The sequence below is a fragment of the Amphiprion ocellaris genome, chromosome 1 (genome assembly GCF_022539595.1).
Source record: "Amphiprion ocellaris isolate individual 3 ecotype Okinawa chromosome 1, ASM2253959v1, whole genome shotgun sequence".
NCBI classification, from domain to species: Eukaryota; Metazoa; Chordata; class Actinopteri; family Pomacentridae; genus Amphiprion; species Amphiprion ocellaris.
The window spans coordinates 15503301-15515754 of NC_072766.1; the positions used below are offsets into that span (position 1 = coordinate 15503301).

A 12454-nucleotide genomic window follows, 5' to 3' on the forward strand; every position below is an offset into this window, starting at 1 on the left:
CTGGGACAGGCTAATGAGGATTTTTATATTTATATATATATATATATATATATATATATATATATATATATATATATATATATATATATATATATATATATATATATATATATATATATATATATATGATAGACAGACAGACAGTTCAGTTCAGTTCAATTCAATTCAATTCAATTAAATTCAATTCAATTTTACTAATATAGTGCCAATTACAGGTCAAATTGTCTCAAGACGCTTTACAGAACCCATATGCCTGAACCCCCAGAGCAAGCCCCAAGGCGACAGTGGCAAGGAAAACTCCCTTTTAACAGGAAGAAACCTTGAGCAGAACCCGGCTCTTTATGTGGGGGGACCGACAGACAGACATATGTAGATGTATCATGCCTGGTGTATCGTCTCAAATAGACCTTTATTAGTATATCTTATTTTTAGTCTTAGTGTATTTTTGCAATTCTTGTCCTGCTTCTTTCATGCCTTTTCTGTATCCAGCTGCTGTAAAATGTGAATTATCTTATCTTATCTTTATCTTAGCTTATGGAATCTCCATTAGTCATTTATTTATTCAAGACTACCTTTATTATAGAGACTCACCAGTACAATTTAAAGTTATTATAAATTAAGATTTTGGACACCCATTGTTGGATTGTTCGTAAAAAGGATGCAAAATAATGCACAACTCTCAAAATTACATGAGTGGGAAAAAAATCCCAAACAATTCAACATTATGGGCCTGAACCTTGCTGGAACAACCAGCATACTACAGGATGGGGTTGGGTACTAAATCCTGTGTTACAAATTCAGATTGTCCTTGTTGCTCTGCTTTTCTCTAAACTGCTCTTTTGTCACACCCTGCTCTGTTTTCTGGAGTTCTTTGTTCTCTACTCTCTCCTCTGGTCCCCTTTACCCTTTCTCCTCTCTCCTTGGATGCCTGTCCAATAGGAGTGGAGTTTGATTTTCCACATGTCACAGGGGAGACTGACATTCACTCAAATTCAGGTCCATGGAGGGGATGATGGCTGTGTGTGTGTGTGTGTGTGTGTGTGTGTGTGTGTGTGTGTGTGTGAGAGTGTGAGAGAGTGTGTGTGTGTGTGTGTGTGTGTGTGTGTGTGTGTGTGTGTGCGTGTGTGTGTGTGTGCGTGTTGGACACCCTTTGGGAACAAAGAAAGTTTCAGTCTCATAATTGACAGCTGCTGCTGCGAGGGAGAAAGGGAGAGACAGAAGGGGAGTGGGAGAGAGGGATAAGACCAAAAAAATGGGTGAGATGGAGAAAGCAAGCAAGCGAGGACGAGTCCCTTCAATGGGAAACCCATGTGGGCAACTACATTGTATCGATCTGTGCTCATGACTGTGCAAAAGGCCCCTGTGCGTGTTTTAGTATATCATAACGGTTACACTACCAGAGGTCTGGGGAGGTTTGTAGTGTAACGACCGCGCATGGTTAGCAGAGGATAAGAACGTGTCTCTGGACATGTACCCAGCTGTCTGTATATGTGTGTGTGTGTGTGTGTGTGTGTGTGTGTGTGTGTGTGCACATATGAATCTCTTAGTTTATCTAGAGAAAGCCACATACACACACTTACACACACAACACTGACTGTAAAGCTCAGTGGTAAGAGTGTGTGTTTACGCTACAATTATTCAGTTCTCAGTTTTATAGTCAGCTGGCAGCAGATTCAGCCAAAAATGATTCAGTTCACATAATGTTTAAAGTCAATTTAGCCAACAAATGCTGAATCCATCCTGAAAATGCATGAAAGTGTTTTTGGTTTGAAGAACTTTGGAATATATTGTGTTGTTGTGGCCTTGATTGTGATGTTTGATTATGATTTTATTTGGCAGCTGCAAAAATCTAAGATGTCAGTAAAACTAAGGAACTCGATCAAATTATTTCAAAGAAAAAACAACGGTGAAGAAATGTCCACTACAGTCAGTCACCACAATGACAAAGCAGGTGTCCATTATTGCTTTTTCTTATTGTCATTCTCTCTCTATCCCATTTACAAAGAATGGAGAATTTACAGGAATAAAAGTGTAAGAGTCTGTAACTGTATATTAATAAATGTGATTGTGACCTTTGCAGACAGGTAGGGGGCTGCTCCACTGTCCGTTGAGTCGGCATTGAGCGCGAGCATTTCCACTGAGGATGTAGCCTCTGTTGCAGGTGAAGTTGACCACATCATTGAGGTTAAATTCGCTGCCGTTGGTCCGTCCATTGGTTGGGTTGCCTGGATGACCACAAGTGATAGCTGAGGGAGTAGAGAGATAGTAGAGATGTATGGTGAGAAATGTGAGGTGTGGAAAAAGTCTCATGTGCAGCATTGTGCTTTTTGTTTTTTTCCATTTGATGTTTTGTAAATTTTATTTATATATATATATATATATATATATATATATATATATATATATATATATATATATATATATATATATATATGGATATCTTTTAGCCTTTTATTTTTAATAAAAGAGCAATAAATCAACATACACTACATATACTGGTTTCTTGAAGTACTTACGGACGCAGACAGGCGTTGTTCCAGACCACCGATGGTCTTGCTGACAGATTCTGACTGATGTGCCAATTAGCCGATATCCTAACATGCACTGGTACACCACGGTGTCACGGTAACTAGAGCCATCTCCGCTAATGTGGCCATTGACAATAGGATCTGGAGAGTCACAGTGACCAGCTAGAAGAGGCAAAATGACAGATTAATACAGCATGATGAAAACCACATTAAACACACTTTGGGCTTTAATGTCAGTGAAGACGGTTCAGTGGTCCCTGAAACTACAACTTCAAAACACACACTCGGTCAATATCCCAACAATTAGACTGCCAAATGATAAACAGGAGCCGCTTCAATATTTAGACTTCTATGTCTGGCGAGTGAATTCTTCAATGCATCTGCAGATCAATGTTCTTTAGTCCTGGCCACGCAGCAATGACAGACACAGAAAAGGTCTGCTAAAATCAGTAAATTTAAACGATTTCTTGGGATTCTCTAAGGGACTTTAAAAGACTACATCCCTTCATTGTTTCTGAAACTTGGACATTTGAATTGCAGGACACATCTTGAAAGCTGCATTCGATACTATTTCAACTATCAACAGACCAATCACCTGTTTCACAGTCAATCCCTACTTTCATGTTTCTGTGCCTTATGAAGTCATTCATTGAGCCCAGTCATTTTTGATGCATTTGGTATTTAATGTAGATGTCTTCCGAAATGATTTTAGACGCTTTCTTGAATACTATTGCTGTAAAAACGAAACCTATAACACTTTTCTCAACATCAAATCATTTTACCAGACATCTAATTATATAAAACATCTCCGACACACCAGATGTAAAAGATCTTTACCTCAAATACCAAAACTGTTTACAGCAATAGGATTCAAGGTTTCAGTAGTGTCTGAGGTTTCTTCAAATGCAAATTCTGATTTATCATCTATCTATTTGCGCGCCACAGCAAAATGCGCAAAAGTGCCATATTTCAAACAGTATGTGCTTATATTTATATATACATTAAATAGAAGTTACACAAACAATTACTGTTAATTGAAGCCTTTCCAAAATAATGGGGAATTAATACACATTTATTCAGTAAACTAAATATAAAGTTCCATAGCATAAGACGATAAATATATATATCATTGGATTTCAATTACAGTGTAATTTTTAAGTGTTCCTATATGTCTTCACAGAGGTTCATCACAATCACAAAAGGCTGATCATTTCAGGTTCGTGCACTCGTGACAAGATTTTATCACCTGTAAAGAATCCTATGAATCCTCACCCTGCACATAAACAGTCTTTGTCAACAACAGCAGTACAACACACAGCTGCCACTCAACCACATAAAACTCACAGTTCAAGGCATATCATGCCCGTGTTAGGCTCTCAGAAGACTAAAGCGAACGTGTACGCGCTGTAATTTATACATTCACATGAAACGTGCATCCTGCGTGAAGCTTCTTTATTTATGCATGTGACTCCAAGGTTGAGCTACTGTAGAAGAAAGTTCATGTATTAATGAAGCCAAAGCATAAAATTTATACACTCACATTTCCATTGAAAATTAAGCCTGTACATAAAGTCCTTGACACAAATGCTACACACAGCTTAGCCCACTCTGTAGTTGTGCAGAATACAGAGATGCCGATACTTCGGAGTGACAAATAGAACCATTTTCCATCACTCCACATGCCTTAGTACATTTAGTTCACACTAGCCTTTAAATTTCAATTGCTGTGTCACATGTTCAGTCATGACTGCTGTGCTATATAGAGTGAAAAATACAGCCCACCTGCCTGTTGATAGTGGGAACTAATCAGATTGGATTTCAAAAATAAATGTAAATAATGATGCAAGAGCTTATTAATGCGTGATAGGATGAGCTGAAGCCTTTGATTTACCCTGGCAGCTTACTACATTTCATTCCCAATAAATGTGCCCTCTCTTCTGCTTTTCATATGCACATCATTCAACCTGTTGAATATACTTTAATTAGTGAAAACATTCTTGACCTTGATGTCAAAGTGATCCATCACAGACCACATCACAATGTATGTCCAATCACACTGAATGGACCTTACCTAGACACCTGGTCTCCGCACCGCTCCACAGCCCATTAGCCCCGCACTCCCTGACATGTGACCCCACCAGAGTGTAGCCATGGTTACACATAAAGATTGCAGTTGCTCCGAATGTCGTCAGTGTCCCCAGTTTGGTGCCGAAGGGTGGAGAAGGAAGTTCCCCACAGGAGATGACTACATAATGAAAATAAAAATGCTGTTAGAGAACAACACTGGAAATTTAAAATTACATAACAACTGGTACTATTACATTTATTTGCTTTAAATCTGGATATAAAGTAGGTTATGTTGCCAAGTCTTCATAATGTCAGGTAAGATGAATAAAACCCCTGCAAAGCTGTCATACTGAATTTAAACACTGTAAATGCAGTTTTCCAATACAATACCTGGCTAAATTAGATTCCTGTCAGAAGATTTAGGATCATTTTCCCTAATATCCTTGGGGACAGAGTTTTCAAATCACTGGCCAACTTGAAGAATAGACACTTCTGTTACATTGCCAAATCCCTCACAGCTGCTGCAGTGTTAGGTAGGTCAGCTCAAATACTGGATCAGGAAACAAACTGAAAATGCACCTAAATAAAGTTTTAAAATCACATGCCTCATGTAAAATAGACTTAAATTTTTAATCACTTTTTTATACTTTAAGTACACACATTTCACATTGTCATGTCATATGTTATGCAACAATAAGAAATTCTGTAGCCCATTGGAAAGTTTTCAAAGCCATAATGTTCTCTCTCAGCTTCTCTTTATGAAATAAGCAGCAAAGGCACAATGTAGAGCACCATTCTTGAAAAGACAGTCTTTCACTACTGGCGACATATGCCACACATTTAGGAAGCTGCATTCCGTCTAAAACAGTTATCACAGTCCCAAGACAATGTGCAGTGGTTAGTGTCCTAAGGCGTTTGGAAACACATATACCCCTGGTAACTCATTTAAAAAAAAGAAGCAGTGACGGAAATGGATCTGCACTCAAACACTCGCATAGTCACACAGAAACCAGCTCCCTCACAAACTGTCGCTTTCCGACTATCAAAAACACAAGACCTGTAGCAGCCAGGATTATGCACTCCTACTTAAACCAAGTGAAAAGCAAAGGCTTTTTTGGCACCAAAGAAGCAAACTCTATTATAAGAACAACTTTCTCTAACTTCCTGCTGTTTTGCTGATTCTAAGGTGGGTGTGTTGTTTTCATTACTAATTCAAGACAGGTTGTGATGGCAACAGTGATGCAGTTATATTCTTTAATAGTCTTTTTCTGTGCATATGCTACCTGCTCACGTTGGTGTGTCACTGTGTGTGCATCTGCTTGCATGTATTAGGCTTCTTCTTTTATCTCCTGGTTCATATGGCTTCTCCTCCCACCCACCATATTTACTTATTACGGTGACTGACAATTTCAGAAATTAAAACACGATTTGTGCAGTATAGCGCTGAAAGAAGTATAAAGAATTTTATGTATAAATACATATTTGGATTTGTGTGCTGCACATAAAGTAGACACTCCATACCAACTCAGTTTAAAAGGAATCTCTCAAAATAAAATCCTAGATATAGCTCTATGTGTGTCGGCGTCATCTCAAATCCTGAGGGAGGTCAGCAAGCACACAAAACATACAATTATAGTGGACTTTTATCATCTTGTTCAGAGGTGACAGGGTCAGACGATTCAGAGCAAAATAAATCTGACAGCAGCAGCTGCTACTCTTTTACCCCCAAGAGTCATAATGGTGACCATGTGTGCATCAATACGTACTCTTGCAAGTAGCTGGATCATCTGATCCCTCCCACGTCCCGTTGGCCAGACAGCGAAGAGTCCGATGGCCCACACCCAGATAGTAACCTGTTGAGCATTCTAGCATCACCATGGAACCAAACTCTCCCAGTCTACCAGAGAGCAGGCGGTAGGTCATGTGATCTAACAAGGTACCCTCAACGCTGGGGCAGTGAATCGCTGGAGGGGGGGAAAAAAATCAAGTTTAAATCAAATATAACAGAATTTAATCACACATTATCTCTGCAACCTATGATTTATAAATTATAGAAATCTATTACTCTAAATTAAGGTAATGTGATCAAAATGCAAATTACTGAGACCAAATTTCACCATATGAGGATATAATTAGTCATATTTGCTGTATATTCTGAGTGTTACACCTAAAACAAACATCCAGATTTTTAATATTATTTTTTTATTTATTGTCTTATTTCCACATTTCCACCCTGGTGTAGAAAAACCTACAGAAATAAAATAAATAAATGTACATTATTTCTGATGCTTGCATCATTAAAGGTATTCCAAATACCATAAATTTATTACTAGTTGTTACATTATCTAATTATTAATGCCCCCACTTGCAACTCTTTTTCCATCCATCCATCCATTATCTATACACCGCTTAATCCTCATTAGGGTTGCGGGGGGGGGCTGGAGCCTATCCCAGCTGACTCGGGCGAAGGCAGGGGACACCCTAGACAGGTCGCCAGTCTGTCGCAGGGCCACATACAAAGACAAACAAGCACTCTCACATTCACACCTACGGGCAATTTAGAATAATCAATTAACCTCAGCATATTTTTGGACTGTGGGAGGAAGCCGGAGTACCCGGAGAAAACCCACGCATGCACAGGGAGAACATGCAAACTCCATGCAGAAAGATCCCGGGAAAGCCGGGACGCGAACCAGGGACCTTCTTGCTGCAAGGCGAAAGTGCTAACCACTACGCCACTGTGCAGCCGTCGCAACTCTTTTTCTTCAATTACAATTATATTTAGATTTTTATGTATTAGTCATACTCGTTGGGAGCTACACGCTGGTACTGGCAACTCCCACTTTCTATAATATGTGAACTCATACTCTATCATCCTCTAATCCTAGTTTCAAACACTTACGTAGACATCTGGGGACTGAGGCAGCGTTACTCCAGCTGCCATCCTCCAAACACACAGCTGTCATTGGAGCACCAGGGTCAAGGTGGTAACCATGGTTACACTGGTAGGTGACCTGGCTGCCAACAGTGTACTGGTAAGCATGGAAACTGCCGTTGCCCGGCGCCTGAGGTATTCCACACGAGACAGCTGCCACATCACAAAGAGAGAAGCGTTGTAGAGGGAAATCCTCTGAAACCACAAGCCTTTAATCCTTGTCAACTTTTTTCATCAGGGCTTAGATGATGAAGAACGTGTTTAAAATTTTACCTTGACAAAAAGGCGGTGGTGTGTCCCACTGGAAAAGCCCGTTGGAGTCGAGCCTGCAGGTGGCATTGCTTGAGCCTACCAGGCGGTAACCACGGTTACAAAAGAACTGCAGTCTGCTACCTGGACGGAGTTTGGTCCTGTTGACCACACCTCCATTCAAGGGAGGATCATTAATGCTACAGTAGGCAGCTGGAGACACAGAGAAAAGAAGAGAGACAGAAGAAGAATAATTGAATTAAAAAAAAAAAGTTTTTCTTTTCAGAATAAACTCAATCAATTACTGCTAAAAGCTATTTATTTTCTACACTGAGGAAAAATTAGCAGGAGACGGCATATTAAGGTTTTTTTCAGGTGAAAGAAAAATGGGTCTGAAAACATGATGGAATTAATGTCAACATTACCAGGCATTTTAAATAGAATGCACAAAAAATGCCATCTATGTCCCTTCTGGCCTTTTCAAAGTCAGTAAGTACAGTCAACGAAACTATGAAGAAGTTCCAAACACCAATAGAATACCCTAAAACTAGTAGACTACAAAGTAATTACTCTGCAACCTTTCCAAGCAATGCAATGTTTTTGTCTTCTTGGAACAGAGTATAAAAGCGTAACTGCTAGAGCATGGAGAGCAATTTAAACATCCGGCAGAACACACCACTATGGGCCACTTGGCTCTCCCTTCCCTGTCCGATGTGTTCATTGCTTCACCTGATCTTGGCTCTTCTCCCTTTTGGCTTCACACTGGTGGAATGACTTTCCCAGTCCAGGCAGGACAACAGAGGGACTCTGCAATTTCCATTTTCATGTGCAAACCTTGCTTTCCAAGAAGTATTTTATATTTCCCTGAGTCATAGGGCATCTCTTGCTGCTCTAAAATCAATCTGTTCTATCTGAACTATTATTTTATATCTTATCATGGCCAAGGCCCAGTGTTTCACTTCCTTACTACTGAATGTTTATAACTTTAATAAGGGGGCATGGACTCTTTCAGGATGAGATTTTATCTCAGGACCTCCATACCAGGCAATCAGTTGTTGTTAAATAGTGAATTGCACAGAAAGTTTTACTGAGATTGTGGCATGGCTGAAATTACTTCCCTTCCATGCGAGAAACTGTAAAATAATTCTACAAGAATTCAAATTGCCCAAACATGCCAGGCATTTCACACCTATATCTGACTGTGTTATGATGGAATGACAGATAGATGCAGAACTTTATTAATCCCAGTGGGAAATAGTGGAAGGGAGAAGTTGTTAAACAATATATTGAGAAAGTTTGAATTGCGCATAAGTAGACAGGATAATCAAGATAGGACGGGAAGGTTTGTGCCCTTGTCCTTCAGCTGTGGGATCAGTGACAATGCAGGAAAAAAGACTGACACACACTGTATTGGGACATCCAGCAGTATATTGCCACTCGCTGTGTACTCATCTCAGGATTGAGTAAATCCTACTGCATCTTCTGTGGGTTCACCAAACCGGTATCTGCCTCTGCTTGTACTACATTTATCAACTTTGACCCAAGTGGCTTAATAGGCAGTTTCATCTGAATGCCACACCCCCTCAGACATCAAGCTGTCATCTCTGCTTACTCTATCCACATCCTTAACTCTTACTGATAGCTGCTCTTTATATCAGAAAACCTGTTCATGCCATTCACTTGAAGCAGACCAAGTACGGAGGAGACACTCAGCAGCTTGACCCCAGAGTGTATCTACAGGTATGATGCATCTGCTCAGGTTAAACGACAATGTCTGGCTCCACTATTATGGCTCCATTAGTTTCATCTGAATGCTATGGCGTGCTCAATTGTTCCGCTGCCATGAGTGTGTTAAGTATTGTAGCTACTATATTTTCAGTTATCTTACAAGCAACCAGCTATGTTCCATGACCCATATATAATCTACTATAACACGCATACTTGCATTAATGAAGAGCCATATTGAATATCTGCTTTCACATTTCTTTATATTAGTCTCTTTAGCCATCTGTGACAGCGACCACTGACGTCTCCCTCACACATTAGCTACATTGTATGTTTTGTCTTTGCATCCAATTGTTATAGTTTCAGCTGGCTAATTCAACCTTAAGTGTTTATGTGAACAATATAATAGATTTGTACTCACAGTTGCTGTAAAGTTATGCTGAGATAAATGTTATTTATACAGCTTCCATTGTTGATACTCTGCTAAAACTTACTAACTCCCATACATATTTACAGCTTGACCAAAGTGAATCACTGTGAAGTATGTGGTGGAGTCATGAGGCTATCACAGTGTTCAGGAAGGTCAGTGGACAAATAAATGCCGTACAGTTAAGAACAACGATATCAAGGTTATTTTACAGCTATATCGAGCACTGAGATGGCAAAGAATAGCAAGAAAAAAAACAGCAGAGATCACACGTGTACACACATTTGTACTTCCCCCCAACCCTAATCATAACAGCCTCTGAAGGAGAAGTCATAAGCAACTGATCAACACACTTATATAATATGTACTGTAATATGGTTTGTTTCAATATAAAACACAGCAGAGCATTAATAATGTACAGTAAGTGAAAAATCTTAGCTATATGTTTCTGTTCTCTGTATAGCTGCTGTTGTCAGGGCAATATAACACCATGGAGAGAAGACAATACTATTACTTGAGGCCATTGTGCTGATATAAAAATACATCACACATTCTCTTCACTATATAGAGCCAGGAGGCTGACCTTGTGGCAAACTCCTTTCAGTCCCAAACAGGATCAGTGTCGCAGCACATTATGTTGTCTGTGACTGAGATTGGTGGCCATCTTCAACAAATTCTTTACAAGTTAAAAGCCAGGATTAAGGGGGCAGCTGAAGAAGCTCACAATCCAAATCTAACAAAGCAAACAGAACGCCACAGTGTTGGCAAGAAACTAATTCACTCAACTGACGCAAATTAACAAATTGAAGATACTAATTCCATTTTGCTCCGGAGCAGTCTGATGCATTTGTAGAAACATTTTCTAAATGATCATTGCTGAGCCACCTACACTGTTAACTTCAATTACAATTATATTTAGATTTTTATGTATTAGTCATACTCGTTGGGAGCTACACGCTGGTACTGGCAACTCCCACTTTCTATAATATGTGAACTCATACTCTATCATCCTCTAATCCTAGTTTCAAACACTTACGTAGACATCTGGGGACTGAGGCAGCGTTACTCCAGCTGCCATCCTCCAAACACACAGCTGTCATTGGAGCACCAGGGTCAAGGTGGTAACCATGGTTACACTGGTAGGTGACCTGGCTGCCAACAGTGTACTGGTAAGCATGGAAACTGCCGTTGCCCGGCGCCTGAGGTATTCCACACGAGACAGCTGCCACATCACAAAGAGAGAAGCGTTGTAGAGGGAAATCCTCTGAAACCACAAGCCTTTAATCCTTGTCAACTTTTTTCATCAGGGCTTAGATGATGAAGAACGTGTTTAAAATTTTACCTTGACAAAAAGGCGGTGGTGTGTCCCACTGGAAAAGCCCGTTGGAGTCGAGCCTGCAGGTGGCATTGCTTGAGCCTACCAGGCGGTAACCACGGTTACAAAAGAACTGCAGTCTGCTACCTGGACGGAGTTTGGTCCTGTTGACCACACCTCCATTCAAGGGAGGATCATTAATGCTACAGTAGGCAGCTGGAGACACAGAGAAAAGAAGAGAGACAGAAGAAGAATAATTGAATTAAAAAAAAAAAGTTTTTCTTTTCAGAATAAACTCAATCAATTACTGCTAAAAGCTATTTATTTTCTACACTGAGGAAAAATTAGCAGGAGACGGCATATTAAGGTTTTTTTCAGGTGAAAGAAAAATGGGTCTGAAAACATGATGGAATTAATGTCAACATTACCAGGCATTTTAAATAGAATGCACAAAAAATGCCATCTATGTCCCTTCTGGCCTTTTCAAAGTCAGTAAGTACAGTCAACGAAACTATGAAGAAGTTCCAAACACCAATAGAATACCCTAAAACTAGTAGACTACAAAGTAATTACTCTGCAACCTTTCCAAGCAATGCAATGTTTTTGTCTTCTTGGAACAGAGTATAAAAGCGTAACTGCTAGAGCATGGAGAGCAATTTAAACATCCGGCAGAACACACCACTATGGGCCACTTGGCTCTCCCTTCCCTGTCCGATGTGTTCATTGCTTCACCTGATCTTGGCTCTTCTCCCTTTTGGCTTCACACTGGTGGAATGACTTTCCCAGTCCAGGCAGGACAACAGAGGGACTCTGCAATTTCCATTTTCATGTGCAAACCTTGCTTTCCAAGAAGTATTTTATATTTCCCTGAGTCATAGGGCATCTCTTGCTGCTCTAAAATCAATCTGTTCTATCTGAACTATTATTTTATATCTTATCATGGCCAAGGCCCAGTGTTTCACTTCCTTACTACTGAATGTTTATAACTTTAATAAGGGGGCATGGACTCTTTCAGGATGAGATTTTATCTCAGGACCTCCATACCAGGCAATCAGTTGTTGTTAAATAGTGAATTGCACAGAAAGTTTTACTGAGATTGTGGCATGGCTGAAATTACTTCCCTTCCATGCGAGAAACTGTAAAATAATTCTACAAGAATTCAAATTGCCCAAACATGCCAGGCATTTCACACCTATATCTGACTGTGT

General features: G+C 39.8%; 1 protein-coding gene across 1 annotated transcript in view; it reads right to left on the minus strand.

Moving 5' to 3' along the window:
- LOC111576189 (CUB and sushi domain-containing protein 1-like) overlaps window positions 1–12454 on the minus strand; it is a 427486-nt gene that overhangs the window by 43914 nt on the left and 371118 nt on the right. The window contains exons 52-57 of the mRNA XM_023281752.3: window positions 11274–11462; window positions 10968–11153; window positions 6362–6559; window positions 4600–4773; window positions 2517–2690; window positions 2073–2246 (exon numbers count right to left, since the gene is read on the minus strand). Of these exons, the coding sequence (XP_023137520.2) occupies window positions 2073–2246; window positions 2517–2690; window positions 4600–4773; window positions 6362–6559; window positions 10968–11153; window positions 11274–11462 (1095 nt within the window). The remainder of the gene's footprint in view (window positions 1–2072; window positions 2247–2516; window positions 2691–4599; window positions 4774–6361; window positions 6560–10967; window positions 11154–11273; window positions 11463–12454) is intronic.